Below are 12,677 nucleotides of genomic sequence, written 5' to 3'. Positions count from 1 at the left end.
CGAAAAACCTGCAAAGTAGGGGAAAGTGAGAGCGCAAAATGATATTTCATTTTGAGGGGAAGTTGCATGGTTTTACTCGATAAATTTCTACTTGTAAGAATTTGCAAGTGAGAAAAACAGCTGATCACAAAGTAAAACTAAACGAAAATTAAAATTTACGAATTGAGTGAAAGATCTAAATTAAAAAAAAAATTGTGATTAAAATGGAAAATATACAATAAGTAAATATTAAAATTACACGAAATCCATAAAGTTTATTTGAAGCCATATATTAAATAGGAATCGGCCAACGATATAGAGTTATGAGGTACTTCTGAACCACAGTCTCCAACAGCCGTTGCTGCCGATATACAAATCGGAAGCAATGAAGGTATCCTTTGTAATTTATGCTTGCACGACTTGGTTATTCACTAATTTCGAAATATGCACATACACACACATGCATACATATACGGAGGCAACGGAACAATGAAGAGAGCTGTGATTGAGAATGGACAGTGCCTTTCATCTGACAGTGATGGTGCAATGAAAAAATTATTGTGGACAAAATAAAATCATCATGATGCTAAGCTCGCTATTTTGTATTTTATTTGCTTTATTTTTTTTAATTTATTACGAGGTGACTCAACTGAAAAAAATGATTTTTGTGAGTTTTCCCGTCAACAATTTAATCAGCTGTTTGTAAAACTTCCAAATTGTTACTGGTTTTGCGTTCATGTACTTTTCTTTTGATATTTTTCTCTTTGAGAGCGAATTCTCGGGAATTAGGTTACTGGATAATTTTTACATGAACAGACCTATAGTAAAACAAGACCTGAAAATTTTAAATATATAAAAAAAAAGTAAGAAAAAATAAGAACAACTCATATGAAATAAAATTAAACAAATTTATTTTACATTAGTTTGGCAAATAGTTTGCATTTTCTTTCAAAAAGAACTTTTATTACTCAACAGTACTTATTATAAATGGTTTACTTGAATTTTTATGCATTAATTAATAAGTAATTAGTTCACTTCATTGCTTACAGTTTGAACTAAATCTATGGTTTAGTATTTTCTTGTGCCTTGACTTCATTGCGTTAATTTTGAATTGCTTACTGAAAACAAAAATTACACTTCACAATATGTAAATATGTAATTTACTTAATATACTTGTACAGTTATAATTGTTTGCTATGAATATTGGTATGTGATGCTTGTGTGTGGGTACATGTTTGTGTGGGAATATTGGTATGCATGTATGTATGTATACGTATTTTGTGCCTCGACTTAAAACATTGTTTGTTTATGTTTTACGGTAATATGTACGTAGGCGTGTATATGTATGTATATATGTTTATGTAGTACTTCGTGTATCTAATTGCTAATAATAACTAGAGTTAAGAGCTTGCTTTTGCATACATCCATACATATATTAACTTAGAATAATCCATGTACAATTGGTTGGCTTACAATATGTTAGGTTGTGGGATTTGTTACAGTTCATTTCATTAAAAAAGATTTTACATATGTGAGTATGTATGTAATTTTGTTTGTTTGTTTTGCTTTTGGTACAGAGTTGTTTCATTCGGTTTTTTTACATATTCTTCTTCATTTGTTGCAATATTTATGCTTAATAAATTTGTATTATTTTTCGTTATTTTTATTTGTGTGTATTACCTAAGTATTTTATAAATACATACATATATATACTCCTGAACGTAAAATAGCCTTAACTAACTCTATTTTCTCTATCGCATAAGGGTTAAAACAATCCATGATTCTTAAATTGGAAAAAGTCATACGGATTGTAAGAAGGAAGCAAATAATTTTAAAATTTAATTACAAAAAGATACAAATTTATTATTTAGTCTATTTTTGTTTTATAAAACAATTTCTGTTAGCAATCAACAAATTCTGTCACAGCTTGTTCAAATGATACGCTTATTTTGGCCTTATAATTAAAATTTCTTTTTGTTGCTGCTTTTGTGATATTTTATGCCGCATTCTTTCTAAATATTTGTGCTACACCTTTGCAGTTGCAGTTGCAATTTTCGCCACCACCAGACCTGTAGGAAAAAAGTTTCGCGTGCCTGCAATTCACACAACGCCAACTTTTTATTAAACCGTCCGCTCCACGTTTCCACGCCCCGCCCTTTCCACTCAACACACACTTCTTATCGTTCATCGGCGTTGGGTACCACTTCGACCACCGAAACTGCCTCGGCCGTTGTTGTCGTCGATGTCGACGAGGAGGTAGTCGAAGCTGGTGACACATTGTCGGCGTTGTGTGCCACTGGCGGCTCCACAATACTCGGCGGCAACACGAAACTTTTTCCCACAAGTTGATCTCATTTAAGTCCCGTATCGCTTGAGGGCGTCCATCGATCGAATTCAATACCCGAATCGGGGGACACACCGGTTGCCGCTTTCGCCAGTTGCGCCATATAACCGCCAGTTTGCATGCACTTGCAATCCGTTGCGATGCAATTGCATGTAAATTTCGAACCCATATCGCCGCCACAACGTCCGGCCATCAAAGTGTTGCCTAAACTTGTGTTGGAGGTACAAGAGGGCACGCCGTTACCACCGCTGCCACCACCACCGCCACCACTCTCATCCATGGCAGTGCACTCATTGTCGCCACTATTGCTGCTATCGCCACCGGCCGGACGCAATTTGCGCTCGAATGAATGCAATTGTTCCATGAAATGGAAATTAGGTGCTACGTCCGGTTTGCGATCGCGCACCAACGTGAATGCGTCATTGAGACTGAGTGTGCGCGTCTGCATCAGATAGGCGAGCGTCACTGTGACAGAGCGGGACACACCAGCCAGGCAGTGCACCAGCACGGCCGAGTTCTTGGAGCGCGCCTCCTCTGCAAGTGAAAAAATCGGCAAATAAGAACAGATTTTCACGTTTAAGAATAAGACAAAAAAAAACTGAGCACTTTAAGGGTGCCAGCCACTTACCTATGAATCGTATAGCATCTGGAAAATGCATGGCCAGATCTTGGGAATAGTGATCAGTGATAGGAATTTGTAAATACTGTATATCGCCTGAAGACTCGAAGACATTGGGAAGATCCGGTGTGACGTTTAAAACATACTGAAAGGGAAAAAGTAAATGGGAATAATGTAAAACTTTGGCTATTGTTTTCGTGTAGAAGTTGTTTATATGTAGTAGTACAAACTGACGCAAAATTAGTCATCCTATTTTATTTTTGAAAAACTTTTTTATTAAATAAAAAATAATAATTTCAATGATGATAACATTTATTTTGATCTTTACGCGCTCCAATTCTTGTCTGTTTGTATACAGCAGCTGTCAAGATCACAGCTGGGAAAAAAGTACGTGACGTCACTATTTTGATGTTTACATTTTAGCGTCGAATGTGTTTGTTGTTGTTGTAGTAACATAAAGATTCGCCATACATTTACGAGGAATATTGCTGGAGTGACAGTCCTTGACTGGATATGAATACGGATCGTTCCTGCAGCCTAGAACCGGCTATCGTGGGAACGTCGGCTTTGTTTGTCTTCGTTTTCGCCTAAAGTGAAGTATAATTCAGCACAAATACGAGGTTCGGTTGAAAATTTAGTGCAAAAATAAACATCTACTTGGTTGTTTGCGGTAAACCTTTTCTATTTTTCGAGATAGTATGCTTTTAGGCGTATAAACTTCGTTCAACGCTGTTCTAGTTTACTGATCCCTTCCGAATAATAGGATTTGTCCAAGTCTGAAAAATGCCATTAGTTTCTGCAATCAGCTCCTCGTTTGAATAAAATATTTTTGCCGCCAGCCATTTCTTCAAATCGGGGAACAAATTGAAGTCCGAGGGATACGGGGGAGCCAAGTCTCCCTTAATTAATAAATATGGATAATAGGTTGGATGTGAAACGAGTTGGAAACCCCATTTCCATTAATTTTGCGACCATAACTACTAAGGCGGGAGTTGGTGCGTTGTCGTGATGGAAAAAGAAAATCACTCGACTACCTTGTTTCAAACGAATACCAAACACAAAGAAATGGACCGATCTGGCTGAGACTTGGTGCGTGTTCTGCCAAGAGATGCCACTAACTAAACATAACCTCGATACACGCCAGTAGTGCCATCTCTCTGTGACTTTGCACGGATTTTTCAAACAACATTCGCACCTATTTAAAACCACTGTTCTCTTCCATTTTAAACGATTTTGCATACTATAAAATTATTCATTTATGCGTTCACTAGCACTGCAGTTTTCTTCAGTTTAGCTGCGTCGTATAATTCATAGCTCTTGGCAGAAAGAAAAAGAAAAGAAAAAAAACATGGCGTCGAGACAGTGACATCACTGCCAAACAATAAATTGTTTTCTATTCTCTCCCTCTTACGCGATCTTGTATCGGTGGTCCATGCTTAAGCGGACGAGCCTCTCTCCTAATTCATAGTGTGCGGCCTACTGACGTGCGTTTTCTTACAAATGTAGAGCCTCTAATTGGCAGATGGTTTTTGTTTCTAAGACGCTCTTTCATGGCGACCTTACCTTTATATTGTATTTTTGCAATGCGCGTGAATCGCAACTATGCGATTCATTGCCCAGAAATAAGCCTGGAATGATCTCCACAGGTGCCTCATTGATATTGTGATGTGTGGTGCTCTCACAATCGGAAGATTCAGCGGAACTACTGCAGGCAGAATCTGAATGTGGCGTCGATATTCGCAGAGATCTTGGTAAATGAAAATGAAATAGAAAAAATAATAATAATATTTCCGTTGCAAATAAATGGTAAGGTAATTTGATTGGAATATGCGCGAAAACGCACCTGAGTCCCATTAATTGGTCCGCCTGTGTGCTGTGACTAGATTCCATTTCTTTGTTTTGTGCGCTATCATCCTCACACCACTCGGGGAAAGTTTGACGAAAACTAGAAAAACCATCTGGAATAAAAGTGAAATAATGAAACGTAAGTCAAAATATGTTAAGAATTATCTCAGAAAGTTTAGTTGTAATTTGGCTAATATTACACGGGTATTACCGCAATTTCACGGTGTGAATAATTACATAAATCCGAATATCGGCAAATAGACGCATAACTTAGTATTCTTCAAATGTGTAATAAATAGGCATTGTAAATGGCCATTAGGACTAATCTTTTGTGTATCTAAAAAGTATTATGAGATTTAATTAACAAAATGGATAAAATGAGTTGACGTCATTGCGTGTGTTAATTTTCAACCCACGGACCTTTCGAGTTTTCATGTTTGCATTTCCGCCAAACGAATAACCAAACACTCACTAACGAAACTAATACCCACATCTGGTACTACTGACAACAGTTTGTATGTAAGTTAATATGTAAATGAATACCCAGCCAGCAATTAAGTGTAGCATTATGAAGCAAAATAGTGATGCAGAGTGTATCCATTTGGTTGTCTGTAATTAGCAGCATGCAGGGGATGAAGCAAGAGAGTTGTTAGAAATTGGCTTTAGATGCTATTCTCTGGCTTTAAGAAGGCATTCGATACAATCAACCGCGGCTCAATATGGCTGACGTTGTGTAGACAGAGAGTTCCCGCTAAGATAATCCGTCCCGGCTCCTCACAGCCCTTTATTAGAACTCCGAACTGGGAGTGCTTCACACGATTTATATCCGACCAAGGACTGTGACTTCAGCAGTATACCCCTTATATGTATGGGGAATATTCATGCTGCTGCTGTAACAACATCAACTCATTCCCCTCTAACGCAGGCGTAAGGCAAGATTGCCCACTGCCGACCCCTCCCTTCGCCATCGTTCAAAACGACGTGCCAATTGACCGTGCACAACAGAGGTATGGAGTTTCACTAGACATCTTGAGAACCTTGACTTCGCCGATGGCAACTGCCTTCTCTCTCACACTCATTGACATGCAAGCGAAGGCGGACAGACTACTCACGCTGGCATGCACTGTCGGATTGGAGGTCAACATCGCCAAGACGAATGCTTTGGAGGATCAACCTGAATAAAAATGGCTGGTCTCTAACTCCATCACACAGAGGCTGCAACCTTTCGTCAACAAATGCCTCCGTATCATTTGTAGAATATTCTGGGCGAACACCATCACCAACGACGCACTATGGAAATTAACGAATGAGGAACCCCTCCTATGGTAAATCAAATGCAATACGTAGCCATGGGCAGGTCACACGCTTAGAAAACTACCAGATAGCATTACGAGAATGGCACTGGACTGAAATAATACTTGGAGAAGATGGATGTTGCGCGAACTACCAGATGTCGACATTACATGGGAGGACGGCACAAAAACAACAGCCCACAACCGTGTACGATGGAAGAGTCTTATCGAGGTCCTATGCTCCCGAGCGCAGTAAAAAAGAAAAAAAAAAAACAGAAAAACAAGCAGACAAAGTTTTTAAAAATTATGTCATTGCATTCTGTTGCACTCCTTACAAGATCTACAATCATTTTGGGAATATTTGCAAAATACAGATAAGACTAAATCAAGATTGTTGCGTTACTGAAGAAGCAGGCAATAGTTTAAATTACTTAAATTGTCGGAATTTCAAAGTTGTCTGCTGTAAACAGATTTATTGAAAATGCAGAAACAGAATATATGGAAAAAAGCAGTTACCGTTCTTTGGAAGTGCAAGGAATTCGCTCACTAAGTGCTAAATGAACTCTACAGCTCTTACAGAAATCGTTATGCAGTGCTTCGAAAAGGTCTGCCATATAGTCAATAGTTTCGAATTCTTGTGAGATTTTGTATGCTCGATTTCGAGAGCTTCACAAAGTTCGGTGTTTTTCGTTCATCGAGTGCTTGCCGAGGTCAATGTGATGTTCTGTAGCCAGGTTTCAAGGTTAACTTACCTACTATTAGTAGATGCTCCAGCATTCTCAAACTGTGCTTGTGTGGAGCAAAATTAATCATCCAATTTTGTTTTTGAATAACTTCTTAAAAATCCTTAAAATGTAAGATACCTCAGCAGGCTTTGCACAACGAATCTTTTTGGTCGCAGCGCGCAGCTGTCTAGTTCAGAAGTGACGTCGGACGCCATTTGGAAAAATTTGAAATCCTCAAATAGGATGATTAATTTAGCGCCACCTATTCGCGAACTTCTGCTTCAAATTTCTTTCATATGAACTTGTCCGGCTGCGTATTTGTTGTTGTTGTTATAACACTATAACGTCTTTCCTAAAATTTTTTGTCATACTGCTGAGGTGACAGTCCTTGGTATGTAAATTCGCGTCATTTCGGCAACGACTGCCGGGGAACGTAAAGCCTATTGATCATTTGGAGCGGTGAAATTTCACCGATTGGAATCGTCGAAAGGAACTCTTAAGTTCATTTTTAAAACCGCCATACAAGAAATGTCCGATTACAGTAATAAGTTAAAAAAAAAATTAAAAGGTGATGCCGCCAAACTTTACTTTCACCTTTTTTTTATTGATTAGGTAAAAGTGAAAATGAGCTCGAATTTTGTTCACATGCCAACTGGGTGCACCACACCTACATACAAACTCAAGAAATTCCGCAGAAAAAACAACTAAGCTCAATTGAGCAAAAACACAGAACACAGCAGCTGCGAGCCTGCGCTAGTCCGCCATTGAGCGCTTTATGCTGACATCATTTGCATGTATTTAAGTGGAACCGGCAGTGGCGCAAACGTCACGTCAGACGCGTAAATTGTACATAGTAGCATTATATTGTATTTATGTGTATGTGTATATGTATATATGTATGTATGTATATGTATATATATATGTATGTATGTATACGTAGATGTGCATCTCAGGTTTGTGCTCGATTTTTGTTTGGCTTGTTTGGATGCGCTTGTGCACCAACTGTTTTTTTTAGCTAATTTCAGAAACGAAAAACGAATTTGAATGAAATCACGTCAAATACACAACTTGCTTATGTACAAACACACAAACAAAATGAAACTCGACGCCAAATTAGCGCAAATGGCATTGCGAACAATAGTGAGACTAAGTTATTCCTTGGCCGGGCATTGTTTTTGATAATAAAGCGTGCAAATAACGCGTTTTCTTTGAGCCGTAAGTAAACACGCTACTCATTCATTCATACCCATGATCAAGTGCCAACACATGTATGTACATACAGTGCTGGACTTAAGTATAGGCACAATCCGCTTTATAAAAAGAACTGCAGTTTTATTTGTATTCAGAAAAACGATATATTTATTTTGTAGGTATATTATAGGTTTAGAGTTTATACATTAAAAAATAGATATGAAAACTAAATACATTTTCTTTGGAAATAAAGTTCAAAAATAAAAAAATTTAAATTAATCCGATATTTTACTGGACAAAAGTATAGGCACAACTACTTGCATAATTTTTGGTGCGCGTCTGTTTCAGTATCTGTTTCAATTATCTGGCAACACTTTTATATTCAGCATATTCCTATGTGTACCGTTATTATTTTTTATTGATTCAAACAAGCGAAAAGTTGATAACATTTTTGTAAATAATTATTTTGTTTGTAAACTCTTTATAATGAGCCCAAAAAAAACTGAAACAACAGTATCGGAGCGTAAAATCATTTTACACTTGCATAGCCAAGGAAAATCGTTTGCAGAGATCGGTGAATTAATGGATCGTAGTCGTTTTACCATACGGACCATTGTAAATCGCTTCAAAGGTGAAACAAACTTTGAAAATGCAAGTCGCTGTGGTCGTCCGCGCAAATTAACAGAGAGAGAACGTGCTCAGGTCATACGAAAAGTGAAACGTGATCCAAAAATTACATCTTCACAGGTTGCTGCAGAGGTAAAGGCAGAAATTGGCAAAGATGTGCACTTTAAAACTGTACAAAGAGTGTTGCATGAGGCTGGTTATAACTCTCGTGTGGCTAGACGAAAGCCCTTGACATCTGTCATCAATCAGAAGAAGCGATTGGAGTATGCCAAAGAGTTTGAAAATAAGCCAAGCGATTTCTGGGATCAGGTATTGTTTTCTGATGAAAGCAAGTTCAACATTTTCCGGCCTGATGGACACACAAGGGTATGGCGAAAACGTAACACTGCAATGGAATCTCGAAATCTTTTGCCAACGGTTAAGTATGGTGGTGGGGGGATGTTGGTATGGGGCTGTATGTCTTCTGCGGGTGTGGGGGAGCTTGTTTTCATTAATGAGATTATGGACAAGACAGTTTACTTAAACATCTTAAAGGAAAATGTGAAGAAAAGCGCTGAAAAACTGAACTTACCCGGGTCGTTCACATTTCAACATGACAACGACCCGGAGCATACAGCCCATGACGTCAAGATGTGGCTCGCTTATAACGTTTCACACGTCTTACCACACCCTCCGCAGTCACCAGACTTAAATCCGATAGAACATTTGTGGGAGGAATTGGAGAGAAGAATTCGAAAACGCACAATTTCAAATAAGGTTGAGCTAAAAGCAGCTTTAATGGAAGAGTGGCTTAATATTGGCGAAAATATAACAAAAAAACTTGTCCACTCAATGCCAAATAGACTTAAGGCCGTCATAAAACAGAAAGGGTTACCAACAAAATATTAAATTAAAATTTCAACGCATTTTGGTTATCGTTTAAGTAGTTGTGCCTATACTTTTGTCCAGTAAAATATCGAATTAATTTTAATTTTTTTATTTTTAAACTATATTTGCAAAGAAAATGTATTTAGTTTTCATAGCTATTTTTTAATGTATAAACTCTACACCTATAATATACCTACAAAATAAATATATCGTTTTTCTGAATACAAATAAAACTGCAGTTCTTTTTGTAAAGCGGATTGTGCCTATACTTAAGTCCAGCACTGTATATGTACGTGCTTGCGTGTCTGTCTGTGTGTGTGTGAGTATAAATAAACTTTTAGATAATCGCTAATTCGTTCATTCGCACATTGAAAGTAATTTTAGCTGTAAAGTGGCAAGTGACTGGCGTGTTGGCACGATAGTCAGATGGGCAGTTAGATGGTATGCCATTTAGTCACTGCCCAGCTTACGTCGTCTAACAGTCATTCATAAACTACCGGTCACGTTGTACCGTGAAATTCACAGTTGTTTTGCTACTTCGCCTTTTACAATTTGTGTTTAATATGTTGTTGTTGTTTTTTTCTTCTTTCTATTATTACTATTATTTTCTCATTCATTTATTTGGCGTTGAAAATGCGTCATAGCAAGGCTATCATTGAAAATTTTGTATATCTGCTGTTGGCGTCACTAAAACTATACCCACATATGGATACTATGTATGTATGTGTGTACATATAACCGCACCGTATTTGCAGTCACAACTTCAGTCGCATCATAGCAACGACGTTACTGTTGCTACTGCTATTGTTGTAAACTTTGCATTCACTTCCGCTCGAGCCGGAAGTGCGCGCCACCCGCACAAATCTACCCAATGGGTATGAATATGAAAAGGCACATGAAGCGACGTGTTTTTACATGCGGGTTAGAAATTGCGCTCATTGGTTTATCTATTCGGGGAAATTAAAAGAAATAATATTTTTTTGTTTGATTTCAATTTGGCGCTTTCCAAATTTTATAAAGGGTTCGCGAATGGGGACGCATCAATGTGTACAAGCTGTGGTGGCCATGTTATTTTGGGCGGCGTTTGTTGTTGTCGCAGTTCATTAACACGTTGAGCGCGGCGCCGATATTCCCTCGGTCGGTAGAAAGCGGTCGCTCTCTAAGTTCTCTTTCAAGAAGTAACCGGACTGGCAGGAAAATGAAGGAGTCATCCATAAAGTTCAGAAATACTGTTCTGGTTGTTAAGATGAAAACTCAAGATTATTTAGGTCTAAGAAAGCCAAAAAGTTTAACAAAAAAGTTGTTACATTTTGTTGCAAGTGTTTGATTAGTTGATCAGTCAGGTTACATTTATCTTTTAAATTTAATACTGTCGGCCCTACGAAAAGTGTAGCGACGGTCCCCAGGGACTGTAGGCGCGTTCAACGTGTTAAGCCCACTAACTTATCTAACGGTAGGTGGTCCAGGAAACGTGCTGTTTCGACAGGTTAGATCCAGAGGAAGAGGGAGTATTAGGTGAGTGGGTTTAAGAGCGTATGCGAATAGGGCGCATGAGTATTGTGCGGCATACCTTCGCATGCCAGACGATATATGTTGAGGATCTATTCTGAATAAGTAGGAGTTTAACTAGCTGCAATATCCAGAACGCGGGTCTCACGAGGCGACTGAAACTCTTCGTCTGCAATGGATGGTTCTTGAACTGCGATGACGGCATTTAAGGATCGGGAGTTTAGAAAGGTGGCATGACATTCCCGATGAATGTCACTTCATGACTGTCTGTACACTATCAATTCAGTAGTGATAGTCCCGTTTGTTCTTGGATATCGTCGTGATAGTCGATGAGATGTTTACTGCTTTGCCTGGAAGGTGGATCAGGCTCTAGTGTGGTTTTTACGGGCGGCGTTTTTAAGATCACGAGAGTTAGCTCCGCAAGACGTTTTCTTATGGGGAGATTTTCTGAAATTGTAGGTCTGTGCCAATGAGCTGCGATAGAACGATGCCCTTAAAGTTAACATAACCAGGTGGTCATAGCACACATTAATTGGGTGTCTAGTGAAACAAGCCAAAAGTAAGCGTTTCGGCTCGTCTTCCCAATCACTGTAACGTATTTCAGGCTGAGCTTCTAGCCATTAATGAAGTTTGAGCTGTCTGGTTAGGCAAAAATCTGACTACTTTCAGAGAAATCTATATTTACTCCCGTAGCCAAGCGGCGATTAAATCTCTTGGAGGGGTTGTCACTAATTCCATTATTGCTCGCAAATGCAGGGCGTCTCTTAACGAGATGGCGAAATATTTTCGCATCCATTTGATATGGGTGTCAGGGCATAGTGACATACCAGGAAATTGTAAGTCAAACAAATTAGCGAGAGAGGGCACTCCCTCTTGATAGGGAGACCGTAGGTATACCTCTCTCAACTTACAAATTGAGCGGTGCAAGTAGCATTGCCACTTCAGCCAACAAAAAATGGGTTGATAGTCTGACATGTAATGCTAAAAAAAGAAGTTGCTCAAAATGGGATGTCAGGCGCTACTTAACTGGTCAAGGAAAAACGTTTCTATGTTAGTTGCTTTGATCTTAGGCCTCTGTGTCCTATATCGACAAGCTCAAAGATTGAACGTACCTCATTTCGACTTATGCAAAAGCTGCGAAAATGAGGAGGAGGAAGAGTCTGTCAGACATTTTCTGTGTTACTTTTCCGCACGCCATGCCACTAGGGAAATAAGTGGCTGCTAGATCAATGGGTTTGTACTTAAAACAAAATGGTTTAACAAGGAGTAGTAGATGAACTTGGTATCACAATGTATCGGCAACGGTATTAGTGATTTGGTTTAGAGACCGACTGCAAACTTGTACCTACCTACAGTCTGTGTCAGAAGAAAATAACCGGTTTTTTTCTTGTAACTTCAAGACATATTTCATTCAGCTTTTTGCTGCGTAATAGTACTACTCAAGGGCAACGACGCCAGTGCTAACTTAGGTTAGTGTTGTTCGAAATTTTCCCGTAAACGCAATCAAACAAAAATGAGTGAGAACTACACGAAGCGTTTTGAGGCGGTATTTTCATCCAGGCATTCGAAAGGACCGAAATTATCTTACGCCGTGGCTGCAAAAGTGATTAAAAAATCTAAAATGTTTGTTGTGATGTGGAATCGGCGGTATAAACTGTACAAAAATGTTGATGACTTTT

At 38.6% G+C, this 12,677-nt stretch overlaps 2 protein-coding genes across 3 annotated transcripts in view; both read right to left on the bottom strand.

Annotated features, from left to right (window-relative positions):
* Positions 1-868: 868 nt before the first annotated feature.
* Positions 869-4,927, bottom strand: LOC128861040 (dual specificity protein phosphatase Mpk3). The gene is made up of 4 exons (XM_054098918.1): positions 4,786-4,927; positions 4,506-4,689; positions 2,952-3,087; positions 869-2,857 (listed from the first exon to the last, which is right to left on the bottom strand). The coding sequence occupies exons 1-4, from the start codon at positions 4,830-4,832 to the stop codon at positions 2,331-2,333; spliced, it is 894 nt and encodes a 297-aa protein (XP_053954893.1). The 5' UTR covers positions 4,833-4,927; the 3' UTR covers positions 869-2,330.
* The window catches only part of LOC128861041 (dual specificity protein phosphatase Mpk3-like), a 104,724-nt gene continuing 96,872 nt past the window's right edge, over positions 4,826-12,677 (bottom strand). Inside the window, exon 3 of one of the 2 annotated variants that reach the window (XR_008454327.1) lies at positions 4,826-4,900. The gene's annotated coding sequence lies outside the window, so the exon portion shown is untranslated. The remainder of the gene's footprint in view (positions 4,901-12,677) is intronic. The other variant, XM_054098921.1, reaches the window with a different exon arrangement.

This window comes from Anastrepha ludens, chromosome 4 (assembly GCF_028408465.1).
Source record: "Anastrepha ludens isolate Willacy chromosome 4, idAnaLude1.1, whole genome shotgun sequence".
In the NCBI taxonomy this organism is placed as follows: Eukaryota; Metazoa; Arthropoda; class Insecta; order Diptera; family Tephritidae; genus Anastrepha; species Anastrepha ludens.
This window is presented reverse-complemented; position numbering and strand designations above follow the sequence as displayed.

Bases quoted from the DNA above. Each gene is read 5' to 3' on its own strand.
- LOC128861040 (XM_054098918.1), bottom strand. From the start codon at position 4,832: ATGGAATCTAGTCACAGCACACAGGCGGACCAATTAATGGGACTCAG. The intron at 4,690-4,785 runs GTGCGTTTTCGC...TCATTTACCAAG, and splicing joins GACCAATTAATGGGACTCAG to ATCTCTGCGAATATCGACGC. The intron at 2,858-2,951 runs GTAAGTGGCTGG...TTTCACTTGCAG, and splicing joins AGATGCTATACGATTCATAG to AGGAGGCGCGCTCCAAGAAC.